Source organism: Rattus norvegicus, chromosome 6 (assembly GCF_021556685.1).
Source record: "Rattus norvegicus strain SHRSP/BbbUtx chromosome 6, alternate assembly SHRSP_T2T, whole genome shotgun sequence".
NCBI classification, from domain to species: domain Eukaryota; kingdom Metazoa; phylum Chordata; class Mammalia; order Rodentia; family Muridae; genus Rattus; species Rattus norvegicus.
In genome coordinates, this window is record NC_141539.1 from 13,101,283 (window position 1) to 13,121,394 (window position 20,112).

General features: G+C 46.7%; 1 protein-coding gene across 1 annotated transcript; it reads right to left on the minus strand.

The window, feature by feature from the left end:
* Positions 1–2,540: 2,540 nt before the first annotated feature.
* Positions 2,541–18,499, minus strand: Epcam (epithelial cell adhesion molecule). Its single transcript, NM_138541.2, has 9 exons — positions 18,357–18,499; positions 14,962–15,069; positions 14,474–14,714; positions 13,307–13,372; positions 12,519–12,582; positions 10,952–11,053; positions 8,368–8,571; positions 4,563–4,607; positions 2,541–3,027 (listed from the first exon to the last, which is right to left on the minus strand). The coding sequence occupies exons 1-9, from the start codon at positions 18,430–18,432 to the stop codon at positions 2,986–2,988; spliced, it is 948 nt and encodes a 315-aa protein (NP_612550.1). The 5' UTR covers positions 18,433–18,499; the 3' UTR covers positions 2,541–2,985.
* Positions 18,500–20,112: the final 1,613 nt, after the last annotated feature.

Consider the following 20,112-nt stretch of genomic DNA (forward strand, 5'->3'; position numbering starts at 1 on the left):
TGGCAACAGGAGGCAGAGGCAGGCACATCTGAGTCAGAGGCCAGCCTTGTCCACAGAGGTGATTTTAGGCCAGCCAGGGCTACATAGTCAGACCCTGTCTCAAAAACAAAACAAAAACCAACTGACAAGAGGTGGGGATGTGGGGCTGGGGATTTAGCTCAGTGGTAGAGCGCTTACCTAGGAAGCGCAAGGCCCTGGGTTCGGTCCCCAGCTCCGAAAAAAAGAACCAAAAAAAAAGAGGTGGGGATGTAATGCGATGGTAGACTATTCACCTAGCACCCGTGAAACTCTGGTGTCAACACCCAGCACTCCGACAGACAGTCTGATGAGCTTTAGGCACATGATTTTGGTGTCAATGTGGAATTTGGGTGAGACAGAAAATAACCCATTGGCTGCAAAGTGACACTGGTGAAGACAGATTAAAGGAGCACACATTCTTGGATCTAGTGGCTGAAAATAATGTTCGTCGTAGAGTATTTGGGGCTTGATTCCTGGTGAAGCTATCAATGTGTCTTTGATTCTGTTTTGCTAGGTTTTAGTGTTTGAGGTGAGATAGCCCTGGAGCTCACAACATATATCAAAGGGGCTGTAACTTCACAGGGACCTTCTTGTGTCTATATCCTAAATGCCACCAAGCCCCGTTTGCCATCACGTGGTTGGGGTGAAATGGCTGTAGCTCAGTGGTAGAACATCTAACACACACACACACACACACACACACACACACACGGCCTGAGTCAATCCCCAAACTGAAGACAGGAGATGGGGGTTTGTGGAGGAAGGCATGAGATCACTAAAGGCTAGTTATGTGAAAAAATTTGGAACTCAGTATGAAGAGGAGACGTGGAGATTGTTCATCCGGTATCTAGGGTTAGATGGGCAGGTAACTAAGGCAAGACGGACAGAATCCTCCTGCAGGAGAAACAAAACAAAGAACAAATTCTGGAAACACTAGCATTTTAGGATTGGTACAAGTAGCAATTGACCAGGAGACACCAAAGATAACGTACAGACAGTATACGAGGTGGGGCTGAAGCACTATCACCATGACAGGCTTTGGAGAGGGCATACTGGCCATGCAGAGGCACACACCTAAGCAGGGGGCGCTTCAGAGTAGAACTCAATGTGTTAAATGTACCAATTCCAAGTCTGCCCTTTTGGCCTGGTTTGTGCATGTAAACACAAAGCAGTATCAGTAGAGGGCACTAGAGAGGCCCAGCAAGGGGAAGTCGTTCCCTAGTTCTGATAAAGGCTTGAGGCTACTGCACCATCTCAGGGAAGCAGGTTAGGGCCACCAGCACACCTGCGGCTGCAATCTACAATCTTATAGAATCCTTTTTTCTTTTTGAAAGGATCTATGGGGAAAGGTAGCTCTCTGGCTGGCTAGAACTCAGTATGTAGATGGGGCTGGCCTCAAACTCTGAGATCCATCTGCCTGTTTCCCAAATACTGGGATCAAAGTGTTGATCTGAAAAGAGCTGTTGGTACTTTGTGGTTTGAATATGACTGCCATGCTCCCACACTGATGATAATGGCCTGAACCTCTGAACCTGTCAGTCAGTCTCATTAAATGTTGTCCTCTGTAAGAGTTGCCTTGGTCATGGTTTCCCCACAGCAGTAGAAACCCTAAGACAGAGATGCTTCCTCTGAACAGCTTTCTCCCAGTACTTCAGAAGTCGGCCAACTTCCTGCTTTCACTTACACTGCAGCTGTACCACACAGCATAAATGAACCACCGAGGCTGTGTTCCACAGCTCTGCCTGGACTTCATAGTTTTCACATGCCCAGTAGCATTCTCCTGAGAGTTTAAAAACATAAACGTGTCAGCCACTTTCCTCACTGCTACAACGAAATCTGAGGAAAGCAACTTACAGAAGGAAGGGTCAAAAGTCCATCAGGAAGGAGGCAGCTGCTCAAATTGCAAGCATCAGTAGTCCGTGGTGTTCCTGCTGGGCAGCCTGCCTTCTGTGTGCGTATTCACAGTAGTTCTCTGTGAAGTTCTACAGTAAGGGCTGTTTCACATCCTGTGGTCAGTACTCATGAAAAGCTCCAGTATTTTTTGTAGTAAGAGTGCTGTAGTGTGTTCGCCAGTAGTGCAAATTGATTCCAGGGCACTTACTACCACTGAACACCCCTCCCTAACCACCCCATGCTACCCCAACTCTCAGAATTCGTTACTGATGGTCAGGGTCTCACGGGGTAGCCTGGAACTCTGTGTCTACATAGCCTGGGCTGGCTTCAAAACCACAATCATGCCTTAACCTCCCAAATGTCGAAGTCTTAGGCAAGAGCCATAGTGTAAGACTTATCCAAGTTTAAGTTTGCTTTTTATTTCTTTCAGATAGGCTGTTAGATAGCCAAGGCCAGTCAGTGACTAACTACATACATAGCAGTACCCTGGCAAACCCTAATCCTCCTACATCTACCTCCCAAGTACAAGAACTACAGGCTTGCCCCACTTAGCACTGCCAGAGCATTTAAAGATCTACTATCTTACATGTGCATATGCTAGGAACTATGATTCAAACAAACTTAGAAACTCAGTTTAAAAATGTTTTATTTCATTAAAAAACGTTTATTATGTACAAGACTCAGTGTGTAGAAGGGCAGCTTTAATCACAAAAATGAGAGTAGTCATCGTATTCTACTGTGGGCTGTTTATGACACACACACACACACACACACACACACACACACACTTCAACAATAAGCATAAGCTCTCCTATCTTGGCAGGCTAAGTTCTGAGTTCCACGCCAGACCTGCATGTGTAAGACACTCGTCTAATTTTAAGATTGTTAATGCCAATGTCAAGCTGCTTGTATTTATGAGTACAAATTTCACTGTTACAAATGTGTGAGCTTAGCTAACAAAGCAGTGACCCTCGAAAGGTCTCCATCCTCCCCAGGTCTATCCGTTTGCAACCTGAGTTCTTCGCCATTTCCGTCCGGTGGCTCCCTCCTCAGTGCAGCACACGGCATGGTTGGTTAGGCATTGAGCTCTCTGTGTATCTCACCCATCTCCTTTATCTGCAACAGAGGAGGGGCATGCAAGGCAACTCAAGTGACACTCAGTCCCTTCAGGATTGTTAGGACAGGACTTCTCTGTGTAGCCCTGGCTGTCCTGGAACTCACTCAGTAGACCAGGCTGGCCTTGAACTCTCCTGCCATCGGAAAGTTTTCTTAAGAGTTATTACAGGGGACAGAGAGATGACCTTCCTTCACATTTATACTTATTTAATGAAAAAAAGAAAAGTGGGGCTGGAGAGATGGCTCAGTGGTCCTGAGTTCGACTCCAAGCACCCACGTGGCAGCCTCACAACTTTCTATGACCTGTTCAGGAGGGTCTGGTGCTTCTTCAGGTCTTCTACAGGCACCAGGCACACATATCTGACAGACATAGATACAGGCAAAACACCCATACATATAAAATGAAAGGAAATAAAATGTTATTCTTAAAATGCTGTATTATAAGGAAACTATATTGATTTTAGGGTCCAGTTTGTATTTGAAACAAGAAGGCCCCAGATTCTTTAAAGGTTTCTTAAGACTTATTTACTTATTTATTTTATATATGTCAATATACTGTCACTCTCTTCAGACACACCAGAAGAGGGCACCGGATCCCATCACAGATGGTTGTGAGTCACCATGTGATTGCTGGGAATTAAACTCAGGATTCCTGGAAGAGCAGTCAGTGCTCTTTAACCTCTGAGCTATCTCTCCAAATCCTTTTTCTTTCCTTTCCTTTCCTTTCCTTTCCTTTCCTTTCCTTTCCTTTCCTTTCCTTTTTCTTTTCTTTTCTTTTCTTTTCTTTTCTTTTCTTTTCTCTTCTCTTCTTTGAAACAGTTTCTTTCTTGTATTGTCCTGGCAGTCCTGGAACTTGTTCTGTTCAAGTCAGGCTGGCCTTGAACTCACTGAGACCCTATCTCTGCCTGAGTGAGTGCTGGGATTAAAGGTGGGCACCCGATGTTTTTAAGGTCTTCAAGTTGCTTTTTCAGCTGGATGTGGTGACTAACACCTGAAATCTCAGCCCTGAGGGGGCAGAGGCAAGGTGGGTCTCTAAGTTCGAGGCCAGCCTGGTCTACAGAGTGAGTTCCAGGGCAGGCAGGGCTATGTAAAGGGACCCTGGTTCTAAAAAGAAAAAACAATTTAAAAAAAAAAAGTTTTTCAAAATAGGCTTTCTCATTTCTCTATGTAGCCCTGGCCAGCCTTTGCCTCGCTAGTACCGCGGTTAAAGGTGTGTGTGCATCCTATGCCCAACTCAAACGGTTCTTATAAACTCGTAGAGCCACAGGAAACCAGGTCAGCAGGGGCACTGGGTCTCTCTAATGCGGCCCCACTGGAGTGCGCTTCCACAAGACTCCAAAAGCTAAAGCCAGAGGCTCCTGTACCCCTTGTCAAGGGGGCAGACAGCAGTATGAAGCGGCCTGTCACAGAACCTGTTAGGTAAGAGCTCATCCTAAGACAGGACTGTGGTGTCTACAGTGTGAAGGACTTTAGTGCCTTGAAAGGGTCACAGATTCCTCAGAAGAAGAAACTCAACATTCCCTGTCTCCGCTTACCTCAGCCTTCTCATATTTTGCTGATCTCTTCCTTGTAGATATAACCTGAAAGAAAAATCATGATGTTACTACTCAAACCAAAGTGACAAAATTAACATATGTGCCTTGAACACACATAAGCATGTGTGTACAAGTTTGGGGAGGGGGGGAGCGTCTAAAAACAGGTCACATAGTACCAATTCTCTGAACAGCTACATCAATACCATCAATACCAGAGGTGCCTGGTTAACTGAATGTAGACCAAACACCGCACACATTCATTCACTTACCGCCCACTCCCAGATAATGAACTCTCAGACTGATCTCTAGGTTACCCTCACAGGTAAGGTCAACATACGACCCTGACTGTGCTTGATTTGGGGTTGGTTGATTGGGTCTCATTGTGTATGTAGCCCTAGCTGGCCCGGGACTCACTATGGAGACCAGGCTGGTCCCGAGCTCTCCTCTGCTTCCTTGAGCATGGGAGTTGAGCGTGTTCACACTCAGTCGAGCTTCTTCCCTGAGCATCTTCCTGGGTTTCTATGTGACAATTAGACTTCTCTCAGTTCTGTGTGTTTATTTGCCAGCTGAAGTTCCTCTATAAGCCATCTTTCCCAACTTACTACCAAGCTTTTACTGAGGGAAGGGTGTGTTGCTGTTTTAAGACAGGACTCTGCCTATATATACAGCTTAGGCCAGCCTTCAACCTTGGTGTCACAATCCTCCTGCCTCAGCCACCTTTGATATATGCCACTGTGTCTAGCTTTGCTGCATCTATTTCCATTTTGTGTGTGAGCTGTGTGTGAGCGGTGTGCTCATGCCCTCGTGTCTGGAGGCAGAACAACTCTCAGGAACGAGTTCTCACAGGCCACCGTATGCAATCAGGATGTAACTGTCACCGGTGTAGGGAAAGGTGTCAGCTCAAGACCCTCAAGACGAAGTTCTCAGGACGAAGGGGAACAGAGGGCAGGGGTACAAGACAAAGACAGGAGATAGAGGACGGGGAAGGGAGAGGAGATGGGGTATTTGGCCCAGAGGGACAAAGGACTGCCTCTGGCAAATGGCGGTTTATAAAGGTATGGGGGAAACCCTGAGTTAGGATGAGGTGCTTAATTTCAATTGGACATGTTAATTAAATGAGCTAAAGAGGATTTTGATCACTAGACTTCAATACTTTGATAGCTGTACCTAGTCAGCCACAGGAGGAAGTGGCCAAAGGGGATAGGCCCTGGGGGCTGGCTGCAGGAGTGTGAACTAAGTTTGTAAACGAGCCAGGGGGGAAATGAGAAGGGAAGGCCTGCGGGCTTGTCATGCTCACCTGGCATACTGAGCGACCCGATTAGCTGGCCAGGGTCCCTCAGCCAGGCCTGAGCACAAGGCCTCGGCCTGACAGCCACTGTCACTCTTCCTGTGGGTTTCCTCATCAACTTGGAAGAATTTGTTCGATGTTATGTAGAGCATCCGTCTTTATTTTACATCATAACTATTTTAATTCTATGTTTTGCTTTACATTAAATTTGCCATGAAGATACATTTTTTCTTCTGCTAGGAGCCCAAGGCAACTTGAAACTCTCAGTCCCCTCGCTGAGCTCAGCCTGAGGGTTAGCACTGCAGGTGTGCGCCACTAAGCCCAGCACCCAATGTTAAAATGCGGAATTTGAGTTGGGCATATGTCACGTGCCGGGTGTCCCTGCAGAGTGAGGTGATCAGTTGAACCCAGGAATCAACACCAGCCTGGGTAGACTCCACAAGCAGGGGAAGACACACAGGAGTGCATCACACACGCACTCACTCACTCAAGGTTGGAGATGGCTTAGTGGGTAGAGTACCAGCCGCACAAAAACGGGGACCTGAGTTCCATCCCGGTGTCCCTGTAAAAACACTATGGGTGGCTACCCATAGCCACGTGTGTCTGCAAGCCTGGTGCTGGGAAGTAGACTTGACAGATGCCCCAAAGCTCAATGGCTGGTCAGCCAGCCTGACTGAAGAAATTATAAGCTCCAAGTTCAGTGAGAAATCTTATCTCACAAATAAAAAGGTAGCTCAAGGCCAGGCTGCTCTACAAGGTGAGTTTCAGGACAGCCAGGGCTTTGTAGGGTGACTCTGTCTCAACAAACTCAAATAAACAAACTAAAAAGATGGGGAGGCACAGAGAAGACTCACAACGTTGACCCCTGACCTCATCCAAGACAACAACACACACAAAACCCTTCTACACACGTACACACCATGCACAAACCAAAAACTAGTCTGGGGCTGGGCCAGCACAAGCAATAGGCCTGGAGTCTGGATTCCCAGAAACCACAAAAATACTGGATGATTAAGTTGAAAACAGACCTGAAATTCCATCTTTAGAAGGCAGAGATGAGATCCCAGCCTGAAAGCAAGCAGGCTAGCCAGCCTCACCCTATCAGTCTGCTCTGGGATTGATTGAGAGAGCCTATCTTAAAGAGTAAAGTAGAAAGCTACAGAGCAAGATTCCCAACATTACCCTTGGTCCTCCATGTGCACTGGCATACACATGCACAGGCACTGGCAAACAAATGTATCCCGAACACATGTACTGAAGTGAACCACACACATACATGTGAGAAAATAAATAAAACAAGGAAGTAGGGCTGGAGAGATGGCTCAGTGGTTAAGAGCACTGACTGCTCTTCCAGAGGTCCTGAGTTCAAATCCCAGCAACCACATGGTGGCTCACAACCATCTGTAATGGGATCTGATGCCCTCTTCTGATGTGTCTGAAAACAGTGACAGTGTAATTATACATGAAATAAATAAATAATAAATGAATGAATGAATGACACAAAGAAAAGGTCAGGTGTTATGGCTTACATCTGTAACTCCAATTCTTAGGAGGTTGAGTTTTAAGAGTAGCATTTGAAGCTAATCATTGGACTACTTAATTCAAGAAAGGGTGGCATGATGGTTCAATGAGAATGGCTCTCTCACAGGCGCAAACGTTTGAATGCCTGGTCCTGGTTGGGAGTTGGTGGATTAGGAGACGTGGCCTTGCTGGAGGGAGTGTGTTCCTAGGCTTGGGATTTCAAGAAGTCCCTGTCATTCCCAGTTCTCTCTGCCTGGTGCTTATGGATCAGATGTAAGCTCTCAGCTACCGTTCCTGCCTATCTCCCCACCCGCCCTCCCCTCACTCCATTCCCATTCTCCCCTCCATGGTGGTCATTGACTTTAACTGTCCAGAACTATAAGCAAGCGCTCCCAATAAACTCTTGCTTTCTAAAGTTAACTATGTCAGTGTTTTGTCACACCAATGGGAAAGTAAGTAAGGCAGTTGGGGATACCTGGATAGCTCAGTGGGAAAGCACTTGCCTAGTATGTTAGTCCCTAATATCTAATCCCTAGTGCCGCAAAAACAAAGCTACATTTGTATTTTTACATATGTATTAATACATGTGTATTAATATATCCCTTTATAGATTCTAAGTTTCTTGCATGTGGCTTCTTTTACTGCAGAGTATCAGCACTCCACACGCTAACTTCTCCTGAGGTCACCTTCTTGCATTCTGTGCAGTTACTCATCCACAGGTGTTGTTAGAACACAAGTGAGCTGCCCAACTCTTACATCCCCATGCCCTGACGTGCCTGTCCCAAGCACTGGTAACATGGGCACCCCTGCCAGTGTAAAATAGGAACTCAATACTTGCTTTTATGGGATGGGTACCAAGTGTGTTTTCTCATCAGTAGTCAATCCTTTGCAGCTTTAGGAAGTGACTGTTTTGTACAGAGGAACCACAAGTACAATACAGTCCTTCACAAAGGTTTTCAAACCTGGATTACTTTTAAGGAGAATCTAAGAACTCACCAGGACAACAATCCCCGCAATGACTGCTAACACCACCACGACAATGACGGCGATGATCCCAGCCGTGAGGCCCTGCATGGAAAACTCCGGGGCCTTTTCATCGACGTAGTAAATCAGAGTCTGCCCGGGGTCCAGATCGAGGAGCTCCCCGTTCACCCTCAGGTCCATGCTCTTAGATGAATGGAACAAGGACTCCCCCTTTACCTATGGAGGAGAAGGACAGAAAAACTGTTCAGAGCCACCAGCACCGGCACCAGGAGGATCTGCACACCAACCGTACGCCAGAAGACCTGCACACCAACTGCCAAGAACCTTCAGTTTCCGTAACAATCTGATCCAGGGAAACTTTAAGGCGCGATTTACTACAGGGAAACGCCATCCACAGGAGAAATGAAGTCCGCGGACCTAGCCTCTACACTCGAAGATAACAACACACGGCCAATTCAGTCTCATTCTTCCTTCGCTCCCTTCACCTCCCAGGCCCAAAGTACTCAGAAGTAAATCTCAGAGGAAACATCTCACCATCAGAGACACGAGTGTGGCCAGTGTGATTATCTCCCATCTATACCCTCCCATCTGAGAAGGCTGAAACCTACCCTCTACCACACATCCTAGGTCAGCCTAGACTAATTCAGACTGTCCAAACAAACAGGAATAATAAAGAACAAACAACAAACATATACTTGTTGTCTCTGAACTCAGTCCTCCTGCCTCAGCCTTCAGAGTGTCAGAATTATAGTGTAGTCTACCACTTCTGGTGCTCACATAAATGCTTTCAAAATGGAGGCTGGGCAGTGGTGGGGCACTCAGGAGGCAGAGGCAGGTGAATCTCTATAAATTCTAGGCCAACCTACAGCGTGAGTTCTAGGACAGCCAGAGCTACACAGAGGAAGTCTGTCTCAGGAATAAGAAAGACAAAGGCAGACTGACTTGACATCCCAGCGCTTGGGGACTGGAGTTTGGTTTCCAGAACCCGCATCAGGAAATCGGGAAGATGACAACAAACTGTAACCCAGGTCCTGCGGATCACTCAGCCTCTGCTCTCTGACAGCACTGCACTAACATGCACACACACACACACACACACACACACACACACACACACACGCACACAGAATAAAAATTAGTCTTTAAAATGGAGACTGTCTCCTATTCACAGTACTGGATGGAGGATGGAGATATATATATCCATCAAGAAAATAAGAATTATAAGAAAAAAGAAAGCTAGGTGTACACAGTTCAGTAGTAGACTGTCCCCAGCACACTGGAATACATACTGGGCCCAATTCCTAACACAGCAAAGATTAAAACAGGAGCCAGAGGCCTAGAGACTGGCAGAATGCTTTCCTAGCATGTCTAGGGTGCAGTCCTCAGTGTGACAGACACCAGTCACAGTGACATGCACTCACAGTCTATCACCTGAGACTATTACATCACAGACCCCTAGCTGACCCTCCTCCCCCTAAGACAGCAGGCCATGCAATTCATACCAGCTTTGGTTTCTGTGTTGCCTGCTAACATCTTCCTCATCTCTCTGCTCTTAGACTGGCCACCCTCCCGAACATGCTCGGACTACGGCCAGGCTCCCCAGCCTCTGAGAAAGGGCTCTCTCTGGGTCTCGCCAGCCTGCTCCGTTCCCTGCCATGGCAGGTATCTTCTATTCTTGCATTTTACATGGTTCTTTGCTTTAGATTTATTTTTACTGTCCTTAATTGTTGTCTGTTTTTTGTTTTTCAAGACACGGTTTATCTGTATGGCTCTGGCTGTCCTAGAACTCTCTATAGACCAGGCTGGCCTCGAACTCAGATCTGCCTGCCTGTGCCTCCCGAGTGGCAGTGCCACCCACCGCTCAGCTACTGTTCTTAATTTCAGTAGACAGCTGCCTGGTAAACTTGCTGGGGACCAAACACGGGCCCTCTGAAAGAACAGGACTAAGCCACCTCTCCATCCCCACTTTGCATTGTCTCTACAAAGTGTATATATAAAATGTTCTCCCCTCAAACCCCATGGCCTCTGGAATGATGCAAAAGCTCTCCTACCTCATGGCCCAACCACAGCCCCCACGACTGCATGGCCCTCTCCTGCAAAGCTCATCTTTGGGAGGTAACTTCCTACATCTCCTGTCCCAAACTGCTACTCTATTTTCGGATAGAACCCAGCAGCACATGGGAGATGGAGGCGAGGGAATCAGGAGTCCAGGGCCAGTCTACAAGAACCTATCTCAAAAGGAGCAAGCCCTGGGCTTTGATCCCAGCACTCGCAAGGCAGAGGCAGGCAGAGCTGTGTGACTGCAGGGACAGCCAGGAATATATATATTGAGAGCCTGTCTTAAAAAACAGACAATAAAGAAGTATTAAGCTTTAAAAATTACACGCTTGGGGGCTGGAGAGATGGCTCGAGGTTAAGAGCACTGACTGCTCTTCCAGAGGTCCTGAGTTCAAATCCCAGCAACCACACGGTGGCTCACAACCATCTGTAATGGGATCTGATACCCTCTTCTGGTGTGTCTGAAGACAACGACTGTGTACCCACATACATACAATAAATAAATACTTTAAAAAAAAATTACACCCTTTACACTTACATCTTTCTCAAAATAGTAAGCCACATCAGCTATGTCCACATCATCTTGAGTCTTCTGAGAAGAGTTTTGCATCAAATCAATAGTGATAACATTATTCTCATACTGGGCGGGAAAAGTGAAAATACAAATTAATGTGGTTAGAATACATGAAAAGTTTGTTCAACAGTCAGAATACATAGAATTTTATTTTCTGTAATTTACACCCACCAGGATGTAAATAATACTTTATCACTAATAACTGAAAAATCTTTGAGAGGACTTTATCTAAGGGAGTAAAACAGCAATGCAAACAGTTAGTTTAAAAAGAGGTAAGGCTGGGCTGGAGCGATGGCTCAGCGGTTAAGAGCACTGACTGCTCTTCCAGAGGTCCTGAGTTCAAATCCCAGCAACCACATGGTGGCTCACAACCATCTGTAATGAGATCCGATGCCCTCTTCTGGTGTGTCTGAAGACAGCTACAGTGTACTTATATATAATAAATAAATAAATCTTTAAAAAAAAAAAAAAGAGGTAAGGCAAGGGCTAGCTAGGTATGGTGGTCAGTTTTAACTGTCAACTACAATCTGGAATCATTGGAGCCTCGATGAGGGACTGTCTATACCGGGTTGAGCCAGTCTGTGAGGATTATCTGTTATGTTAATTAAGGTGGGAAGACCCACAAGGGTTATAGCCTTCATCACTTCCTAGGCCTGGACTAAAAAGACAGACAGCTGGACGAGGCGTACGTGTATTCATTCTCTCTGCTCTTGACTGGGGATGGAGCTATCTGCTTAATGGCCACCACACACACAGTAGGTTCCTGCTGCAGTGACTTCCCCACAAGGAGGCTCTAATCTGGAACCATAAGACATGGCTCGGCAGTTTACAGCACTTGTTCCTCTTGAGGAGGACAGGGGTTCCATCCCTAGCTGCTAACCGTCTGTAATACCAACACTAGGGGTCCAATGCCCTTTTCTGAACTGGAGCACCAGGTAAAAACATGGTGCACATATATACACGCAGGCAAAACACGCATACAAGTAAATAAAGCTAAAAGTGAATCAGTAAGCCCTCTCTCCCATAACTTGCTTATCACAGTAATGGGAAAGGAAACCAAGACACAGCCTGTGTCAGGACGTGCAGACGGCAATCACAGAGAGCCCTACAAGGTAAGGGCAGTGTGCTTCAGTCTAAGAGACACTACACGGCTTTTTGTGAGCTCAAAGGCACACAAGCTTGTGAGGTCGATGGAAGGAAAACTACTTGGACTTAAGTGCCCAGGACTTACATTCTTACTAAAATTCATTTATCTGCCTGGGCAGTGGTGGCTCACGCCTTTAAGCCTAGCACTTGAGTCAAAGCAGGAGGATCTCTGAATTCCAGGCCAGCCTGGTCTACAGAATGAGTTCCAGGACAGCCAGGGCTACACAGGGAAACCCTATCTGGGAGGGGGAGAGATCAACAGTGGATGTCGTTTACACTCAAACCATGCTGCTCCAACTTGCTGCTGAAACTGACACACATCTTCAGAAAGAAAGAAAGGAAGAAAGAAAGAGAAGAAGGAAGAAACAAAAACAAAAACCCTTACCATAATACTTTTGATAAATTTCGGATTCAGCATGTATCGAGATGCAAATGTGTCCTGAAGTGCACTGCAAATAATTTACAAGTTTTGTTTTTTAAATTGTACCATAATAGAATCTCTACTTTTCTAAGCAGATAGCTCAAGGGCTTAGTTATATTTTATATGTATATATAAAAATAAATATATATTTACAGATACTACATATACTATATATACTATGTGTGTGTGTGTCTATGTATATATATAATTTTTTTAATTTAAAAAGAAAGGGGAGGTTGGGGATTTAGCTCAGTGGTAGAGCGCTTGCCTAGCAAATGCAAGGTCCTGTGTTCGGTCCCCAGCTCCGAAAAAAAATAAAAAGAAAAAAAATAAAAAGAAAGGGGCTCACTATGTAGCTGGCCCTAGCTGACTTGGGAATATGAATATATATATATATATATATATATATATATATATATATATATGTGTGTGTGTGTGTATGTGTGTGTGTGTGTGTATCTGTATGGTGTGTGTGTACACACATATTTAATTAATGTAATTTAAAATCACAGTGAGTGGTTCAAGCCAGCATCAGCCATTGATCCTAGAGCGTCCGTCAGTCTGATTAGAAGCAGAACATTTACACAGTACCCATGTATCTGTCAATGGATTATTCCCGGTAGAGAACCCTGGCAGGCCCAGCTTGTAAAGGGACGAAGCCCATCACGATGTGACCAGACTTGGGAGACACACAATCACTTGTGTAGTCCCCTGTCAGCCCACAAATAAAGTATATGTGCAACCACACTTACGTATGCAAACTCTCGAAGTTATAAGGCTGTGCTCTTTCTTTGTGTTTGAGCTCAATGATGATCCAGCTGTAAGACAAGACAGTGTCAACTGTGTGTAACTCTTTCATGCTGTTTTCCAAAGAGGCAAATAAATATTTAAATTCGGAACTGGGAGGGATTAGAACTAACAGAAGCTATACGTGTTGTGCTAAACATGCCTCACATACCCTGTACACACAGAGAACACGCCCAGACGTAAGGCCCTTTTTGACACTGACTGCTGCTGACAGCTACAGACATGAGGCCAGGTTGGCTGTGCCCTGTTCCAGAGGACATGGTGTTGCAAATGCACACTGCCGAGGCAGAGGCAGGAGAAGGCAGGCCGGTGTTCTAGCTCAAAACCATGTCAGAAAGAGATCTGACCTGGTTCCCCCCACAAGCAGAGAGCAACAATTAACCAAAACTCAGAGACAGTATTTCTAAGTCTTGGGCCTGCCTCCTTCCCAGTTTCTTCCTTTCCAACATTCGCTTTTGCTGACAGGATTTGTGTCTGTTTTCATCCGTCTCCCACCCTCTGTGCTGTACACACACCCTCTGTGCTGTAGAGAGCCCCAGCTTCCCCACCGTTGTCTCCAGCATAAATAGCTCAGCTTAAAACACCATAAATGAGCACAGACAGTTCAAGTCATTCATACTCACTTTACACTAACTCCAACTTCCAAATGGGGACCAGAGGTTCAGTGAAAATAAAGGGAACAATGTCTGGTCTGCTACTGTTTGTGTAAAACCTAAGACCCAGCCTATCTACACAGGAAATTCATAAGCCAGCTCTGGAAATGTCACAACCCTGGACCAAAGATCATCCCAGGCCTCCTCCTATTCCCCACACTTAAGTACTTGCCAAAGACAGAAAGCTTCAGGAGTCAATTTCAATTGAATTAGAGCCAATAAACTCCAACTCCAGTCCAGTGACAGCCGTCTTATGAGGCACAGAGATAGGAAGGACACCTGTCACTCCAAAAGATCTCAAGTAGCCCAGGCTGGTCTCAAACTCCCTGAGTAGGCAGGCGAGGAGGGCCCTGAACTCCCACACACCCAGCTTTTCCTGGCTTTCGAATTCCAAAGCACAAAAATCTCATTTGGTATTCAAAGCTAAACTTAAGCAAACACACAAGAAAGCTCACTCACTAGGTCCTCACTCTCTCGGAGCACGTGATCTCCGTGTCCTTGTCGGTTCTCCGGACACCCGCGGTGTTCACGCACCAGCACGTGGCGGTGCCGTTGCACTGCTTGGCTTTGAAGAGCCCTTGCTCGTCACACTCGGGATCATACAGACCGTCGTTGTTCTGGATCGCCCCCTCGGGTTTCATCCTCCTCCCAGACTTGCTGTGAGTCATCTCCGCCTTCATCACCAAGCACTTGGATGCCACTGGAAGACAGGCACCGCCAAATGACACAGAGCCACAGCCTCACGGGCCTCGGCAGACTTTCACTCTGCTGTCGTCCCAGGCCAAAGGTTATCCACGCTCCTTCCACCTCCCCACACTTAATCACTTGCTGAAGATAATCTCCACAGAGTAACCCAGGTCCGAGCCAATTAAACTCAGCTCAAGGAGCCTTGATTTGAAAAATATTATCATGATTACTCTTCCAGGCAATAAGAGCCTTTTACTCACGTTTGGAGCAAATGACAGTATTTTGTGTCCCATAGGAAGTACACTGGCATTCACCATTCTCATTCTCATAGCACCGTGACGTCAGCTTGTAGTTGTTACAGACACAGTCTGAAAAAAATTGTAAAAATTAGTTCAAGGAGGGGTTGGGGATTTAGCTCAGTGGTAGAGCGCTTGCCTAGAAAGCGCAAGGCCCTGGGTTCGGTCCCCAGCTCCGAAAAAAAGAAAAAAGAAAAAAAAAATTAGTTCAAAACTCATTCTATCAACCAGGCCTTTGAGCAGTGGTCCTGGCCAGACCATGCTGGCGTATGCCTTTAGTCCTAGCACTCGGGAGGCAGTGGTAGGCTGATCTCTGAGTTGGAGGCCAGTCTGTTCTACAAAGTGAGTTCTAGGACAGCCAGGGCACAGAGATCCCTGTCTTGAAAAACAAAAACAACAACAAAAAGGTTATCCTCCACCCAAGAGTCTTGTCATACAAATGCTATCTCTCAATAAATAAATATACTGGGGTATAATAGTACACGTCTTTAATCCCAGCACTACAGAGGTGGAGGCTGGTGGATCTCTGTGAGTTCAAAACCAGCCTTGTCTACACAGTAAGTTCCAGGAGAGCCAAGACTATGTAGATAGACCCTTGTCTCTTAAAAAAAAAAAAAAAATCAAAATAGATAATCTAAAAATTAAGACAAAAAAAGTAACCCTAAATATTTTCCACCTATAATTTAAGTGTGAGTCATCTCACACTGGTCATTTTGTGACATCATACAGTCTAATCTTTGTGAGTTCCCACTTCCAATTTCCGGTATGCTGTTAATTTTTCAAGGGAGAACTTTGTTCTAAGCAGAGCGAATCAAAGTTTACTAAGGAGATGTGGCTAAGAACTCTGCAGGGTAGGAGCAGCCCCACGGGAAGACGACTTTGGGGTTTTTCTTGGCAGTGCCAAGGACAGAGACTTGGACTGTGCTGGTGACAGGTTAGCACACCCTTGGTATTTCTTCCTATGGGCAAGCTCTTTCTTTTAAATGTATCACATTTGTCTACTAATTGGAGCAGGGCACTCTGAGGTAGAAGTACGAGGTCAGAGGACAAACTCGTACAGCTCCTTCTTTCTTCCCATTACTTGGGTCCTGGGATTAAACTCTGGTCACCAAGCCTCGTGATCCACAAGTACCTTCAGTCACTGAACCATTTCTCTGGCCCCAAACTAGGGATTCTTCATCCTTGGTCTCCTCGGTGCTGGCTTAGAGGTGGTGATCACTACTCACAGACAATTTTGCTGTTGTTGCTGGCTTTGTTTTTAATTTTTAATTATTTTTTAAAGCAGGGCCTTGCTATGTAATCCAGGTTAACCTCACGCTCACAATCCTAAGGGCTAGAATCACAGACATGCAGCTATGTACATAACTATCCCTGGCTGGCCTGGACCTCTGTAGACCAAGCCTCCTTCAACCAGAGATCTACCTGCCAGATCTTCAGACAGAGTGCACCACCAGCCCAGCCAGAAACAAAGCTTTAAAGCCAGCCCTCTAAAGATCTTCTCAGCCTTGCTGCTGAACCGCTGGCCTTTCCTTTTAAAGCTAACGTTTATCCATTGACGCTGTGCACTTATTTATCTATACATTTTGTGTATGCACATACACACAGTTCAAATGTCAGTCAGAGGCCAACTTGAGAGTGCGTTCTCCCCTTCTGCCTCTGGGCCTTGGGAATTTAACTCAGGGGTAACTTTAGCCAAGGAGCCAGCAATGGCCCTGTCGGGTTTTTTTTTGTTTGTTTGTTTGTTTTTGTTTGTTTGTTTGTTTTTTAAAAAACAAAAAAAAAAGGTGAAGAAAAGCTTTTCCCTTTCTTTCTTCTGAGTCCCTTCCTTCCCTCTGTCCGTTCTTCCTTCCTTCCCTTTCTGGATTTTAAAGCCCAGGCTCACTGCCTCGGCTTCCCAAGTGCTGGTGCTGGGTTTACAGACTGAAGCTCACACCTCCCTGCTCCCCTCACTTCCCAAGGTCTCCCTCTTTATCTACAATTACACACTTGTCTACAAGTAATTTTATCTCCCCACCCCCCAAAAAAAGTCAACAACTCCAATTCTGCAAGGGGTCCTTCCCCTCGGATCCCTTCCTCACCCAGCTTTCGTAAGGAGTGCCCGACTGGGGCCCGGTAGGCATCTACTAGAGCTTTTCCTCATTAAACAGGGCTCCTTTAGCCCAGGCTGGCCTCAATTGCCACACCAAATCACGATGACCTTGAGTTGCTAATCCTCCAGTTCCACTTCCCAAGGTCTGGGGTTATAGGTACCTTGTTTATCAGGCACTAGGGGACCACACCCAGGGTTGCTAAGCAAGCACTCTACATCCCAGCCCTCAATTTAGCCCAAGAAATCAGAAATATATAACTTGATTAAACTGTATTACTGAAAGTCTAATTAATGAATATGGGCCATGTCTCCTAGTAGACAATAAAATCCTCCCCAGAAAACAAAACTAAATTACATTTAACTTAAAAATTATGGAAGAAACAAAAGGAAAAGAAATTCTCTCCAGGCTGCTTTGTTCAACTCTCCACTTCCAGACACCATCTTAGAAATAAATCAAAAGCCGGAGCAAACTCTACAGTAAGAACAACTAAGACCGAACTCCACGTACTCTCTACAGAGCGTCCAATCACTGTTTAAGACTCGTTCTTAAAGACTATAGGAACCGAGGACAACCCGGTGACTCTAGGGATAAAGGCCCACGAGTTTAATCCCCAGAACTGACTCCCACAAGTTGTCCGACTCCGTGCAAACAGTTTTAAAAATAAAAGTCTAGAGGAAGTAGAAAACTTCCCTTGTGAAATGGAAAAATGGCTATATAAATCTACCTGTATTCCAAAACACAAATATGCACACTTTTTTAATCAGGGAATTCTTAAGAGTGGTAAGATTATGCGATTTTTAGAAAGGCCCTTACAGTTTATCTTTGAATCTGTCCTCCCTACAATAAACACTGCATTAGTCATGATTCTCAGGAAAGGGAAAACACACCTCCGGCCCGTAAGCCCCAGGAGGCCCGCCTCCGTCGCGCAGGTGCATAGCGGCCTCCCGGGAGCTACCTGTCCCCTCCCGGGGCCCACATCCGGGGACCAGGGCAGGTACGGAGGGAGGGGGGACTGACCGACAAGTCGCAGCGACCAAGGCCCAAGCTTTGGGACTTGGAACGCCAAGTCGGAGCCGCCCAACCCCGGGCGGTGGCCGCTCAGCCACCCCGGTCCCACGCTCCCACCTGGCACAGCACACCGCCGCCTCATCCCAGCGCGCGTCCCACCCACACCGTCGGGTCTCGGGGCCAGAGAGCACAGCCCGGCCGTCCGATCCCCATCACCAGCCCGACACGACCCCACACCTCCGCCCCAGGTCCACGCCTCACCTTTCTGAGCTGCGGCCAGCGTCGCCGTGACCACCGCGAGCAGGAGCCCGAACGCGAGGGCCTTGGGGGGCGCCATACTGCGCGCGGAGCGGCGGGGACTCGCGGGTCTGAGGCGCGGGACGGCTCCAGGGACAGTCGCGCTGCACGGCGGCCGACCGACTGAGCGCTCTGCGCGCGGCGAGGCGGGACCCGACCTGCGGACCTGCCGACCTGCGGCCACGCCCCTCGGCCCTCCCCGCCCTCACCTCGGCCCGCCCGCTCGCCCGCTCGCCCCCGGTGAGTCATCCGCCCCACCCCCTCTCCAGGTGCGCGCCGCCCGGGCTAAGGCAGAGACTCCAGTACCCTGGAAGGACCAGCTGTGGCCGACAGCGGGACGAGACTGGACGTGAAAGCCGAAAGGGATTCCAAGGCAAACCGAGAACTTCCTGGAGGGAAGACAATAGGGAATACTTGTCTTAGCGCAGCGTCTGGCAGTTTACTTTGCAACACCTTTTCAAGCTTTTAAAATGATTATTTATGTGTACGAGCTTTTGCCTGCCTGAATGTGCACCACGTGCATGCCCGGTCCCCGCATTAGTCAGAAGAGGGCTTCGGATCCAGAGGAGCAGGAGTTATGGATGGCTAAGAGCCACCATGTGAGTGCTCGGAATGGAACCCTGGTCATCTACTAGAACAGTGATTCTCAACCTTCCTTGTGCTGCGACCCTTGTGGTGACACACACACCATACAATTATTTTCGTTGCTACTTCATAACTGTAGTTTGCTTTTGTTATGAATCATAATGTAAACGCCTGTTTCCCGATGTTCATAGGTGATTAACACAGGTTCAGAAACACGACCAGAGGACCAAATTCTCTTTTTTTTTTTTTTTTTTTTTTTTTTGTTCTTTTTTTCGGAGCTGGGGACCGAACCCAGGGCCTTGCGCTTCCTAGGTAAGCGCTCTACCACTGAGCTAAATCCCCAGCCCCCAAATTCTCTTAACCGCTGAGCCATCTCCAGCCCGGAATACTACTTTTTTTTTTTTTTAATTAAAGTGCTTGTTTTGATTATTATATATTTTAATTATTTTATTTTTTGAGATTATATAGAATTACACCAATTCCCCACTTTCTTCCCTCAAACTCTACCTGCTCCCTTTCAGATTCATAAAATGTTAATTCTATTAAAGAATAGTGTTGGGGTTGGGGATTTAGCTCAGTGGTAGAGCGCTTGCCTAGGAAGCGCAAGGCCCTGGGTTCGGTCCCCAGCTCCGAAAAAAAAAGAACCAAAAAAAAAAAAAAAAAAAAAGAATAGTGTTGATAAAACCAATTTCTTCGAAAATTTAGGGAAGTCTTAGAAACAAAGATTTAAGGCAGGAAAAAGCCGGGCGTTGGGGCACACACGTTTAATCCTAGCACTACGGAAGCAGAGGCAGGAGGATCTCGGTGAGTTCGAGTACAGCCAGGCCAACACAAGAGAACCCCTGCATCGAAAAACAAACAAAAAAAGCCAGGAAAGACCCCAAGTAAAACACGAAACAGCGGAATGTCTCTGACAGCACTGACAGCAGAGGGGGAAAATGCTGCTTTCCTTCCAGAGTGGGGGTGGGGTGGGGTGGGTAGGGTGGGGTTTATGGGTCTTTGGAGGGGCGGGGGTGCGAGGCGGACAAACTGTTCAGCCCCCAGTTTGGGTTGGTCAGTTTAAACAAAGACGGCGCCGCCGATAGGCCGTACGGTTGAGGTAAACAGTCCTGATCCAGTCTTGAACTTGTCAGAC

Bases quoted from the DNA above. Each gene is read 5' to 3' on its own strand.
- Epcam (NM_138541.2), bottom strand. From the start codon at position 18,432: ATGGCGCCCCCCAAGGCCCTCGCGTTCGGGCTCCTGCTCGCGGTGGTC. The intron at 14,715-14,961 runs GTGAGTAAAAGG...CCTGTCTTCCAG, and splicing joins TACTGTCATTTGCTCCAAAC to TGGCATCCAAGTGCTTGGTG. The intron at 13,373-14,473 runs GTGAGTGAGCTT...CTTGTCTTACAG, and splicing joins TCCGAGAGAGTGAGGACCTA to CTGGATCATCATTGAGCTCA.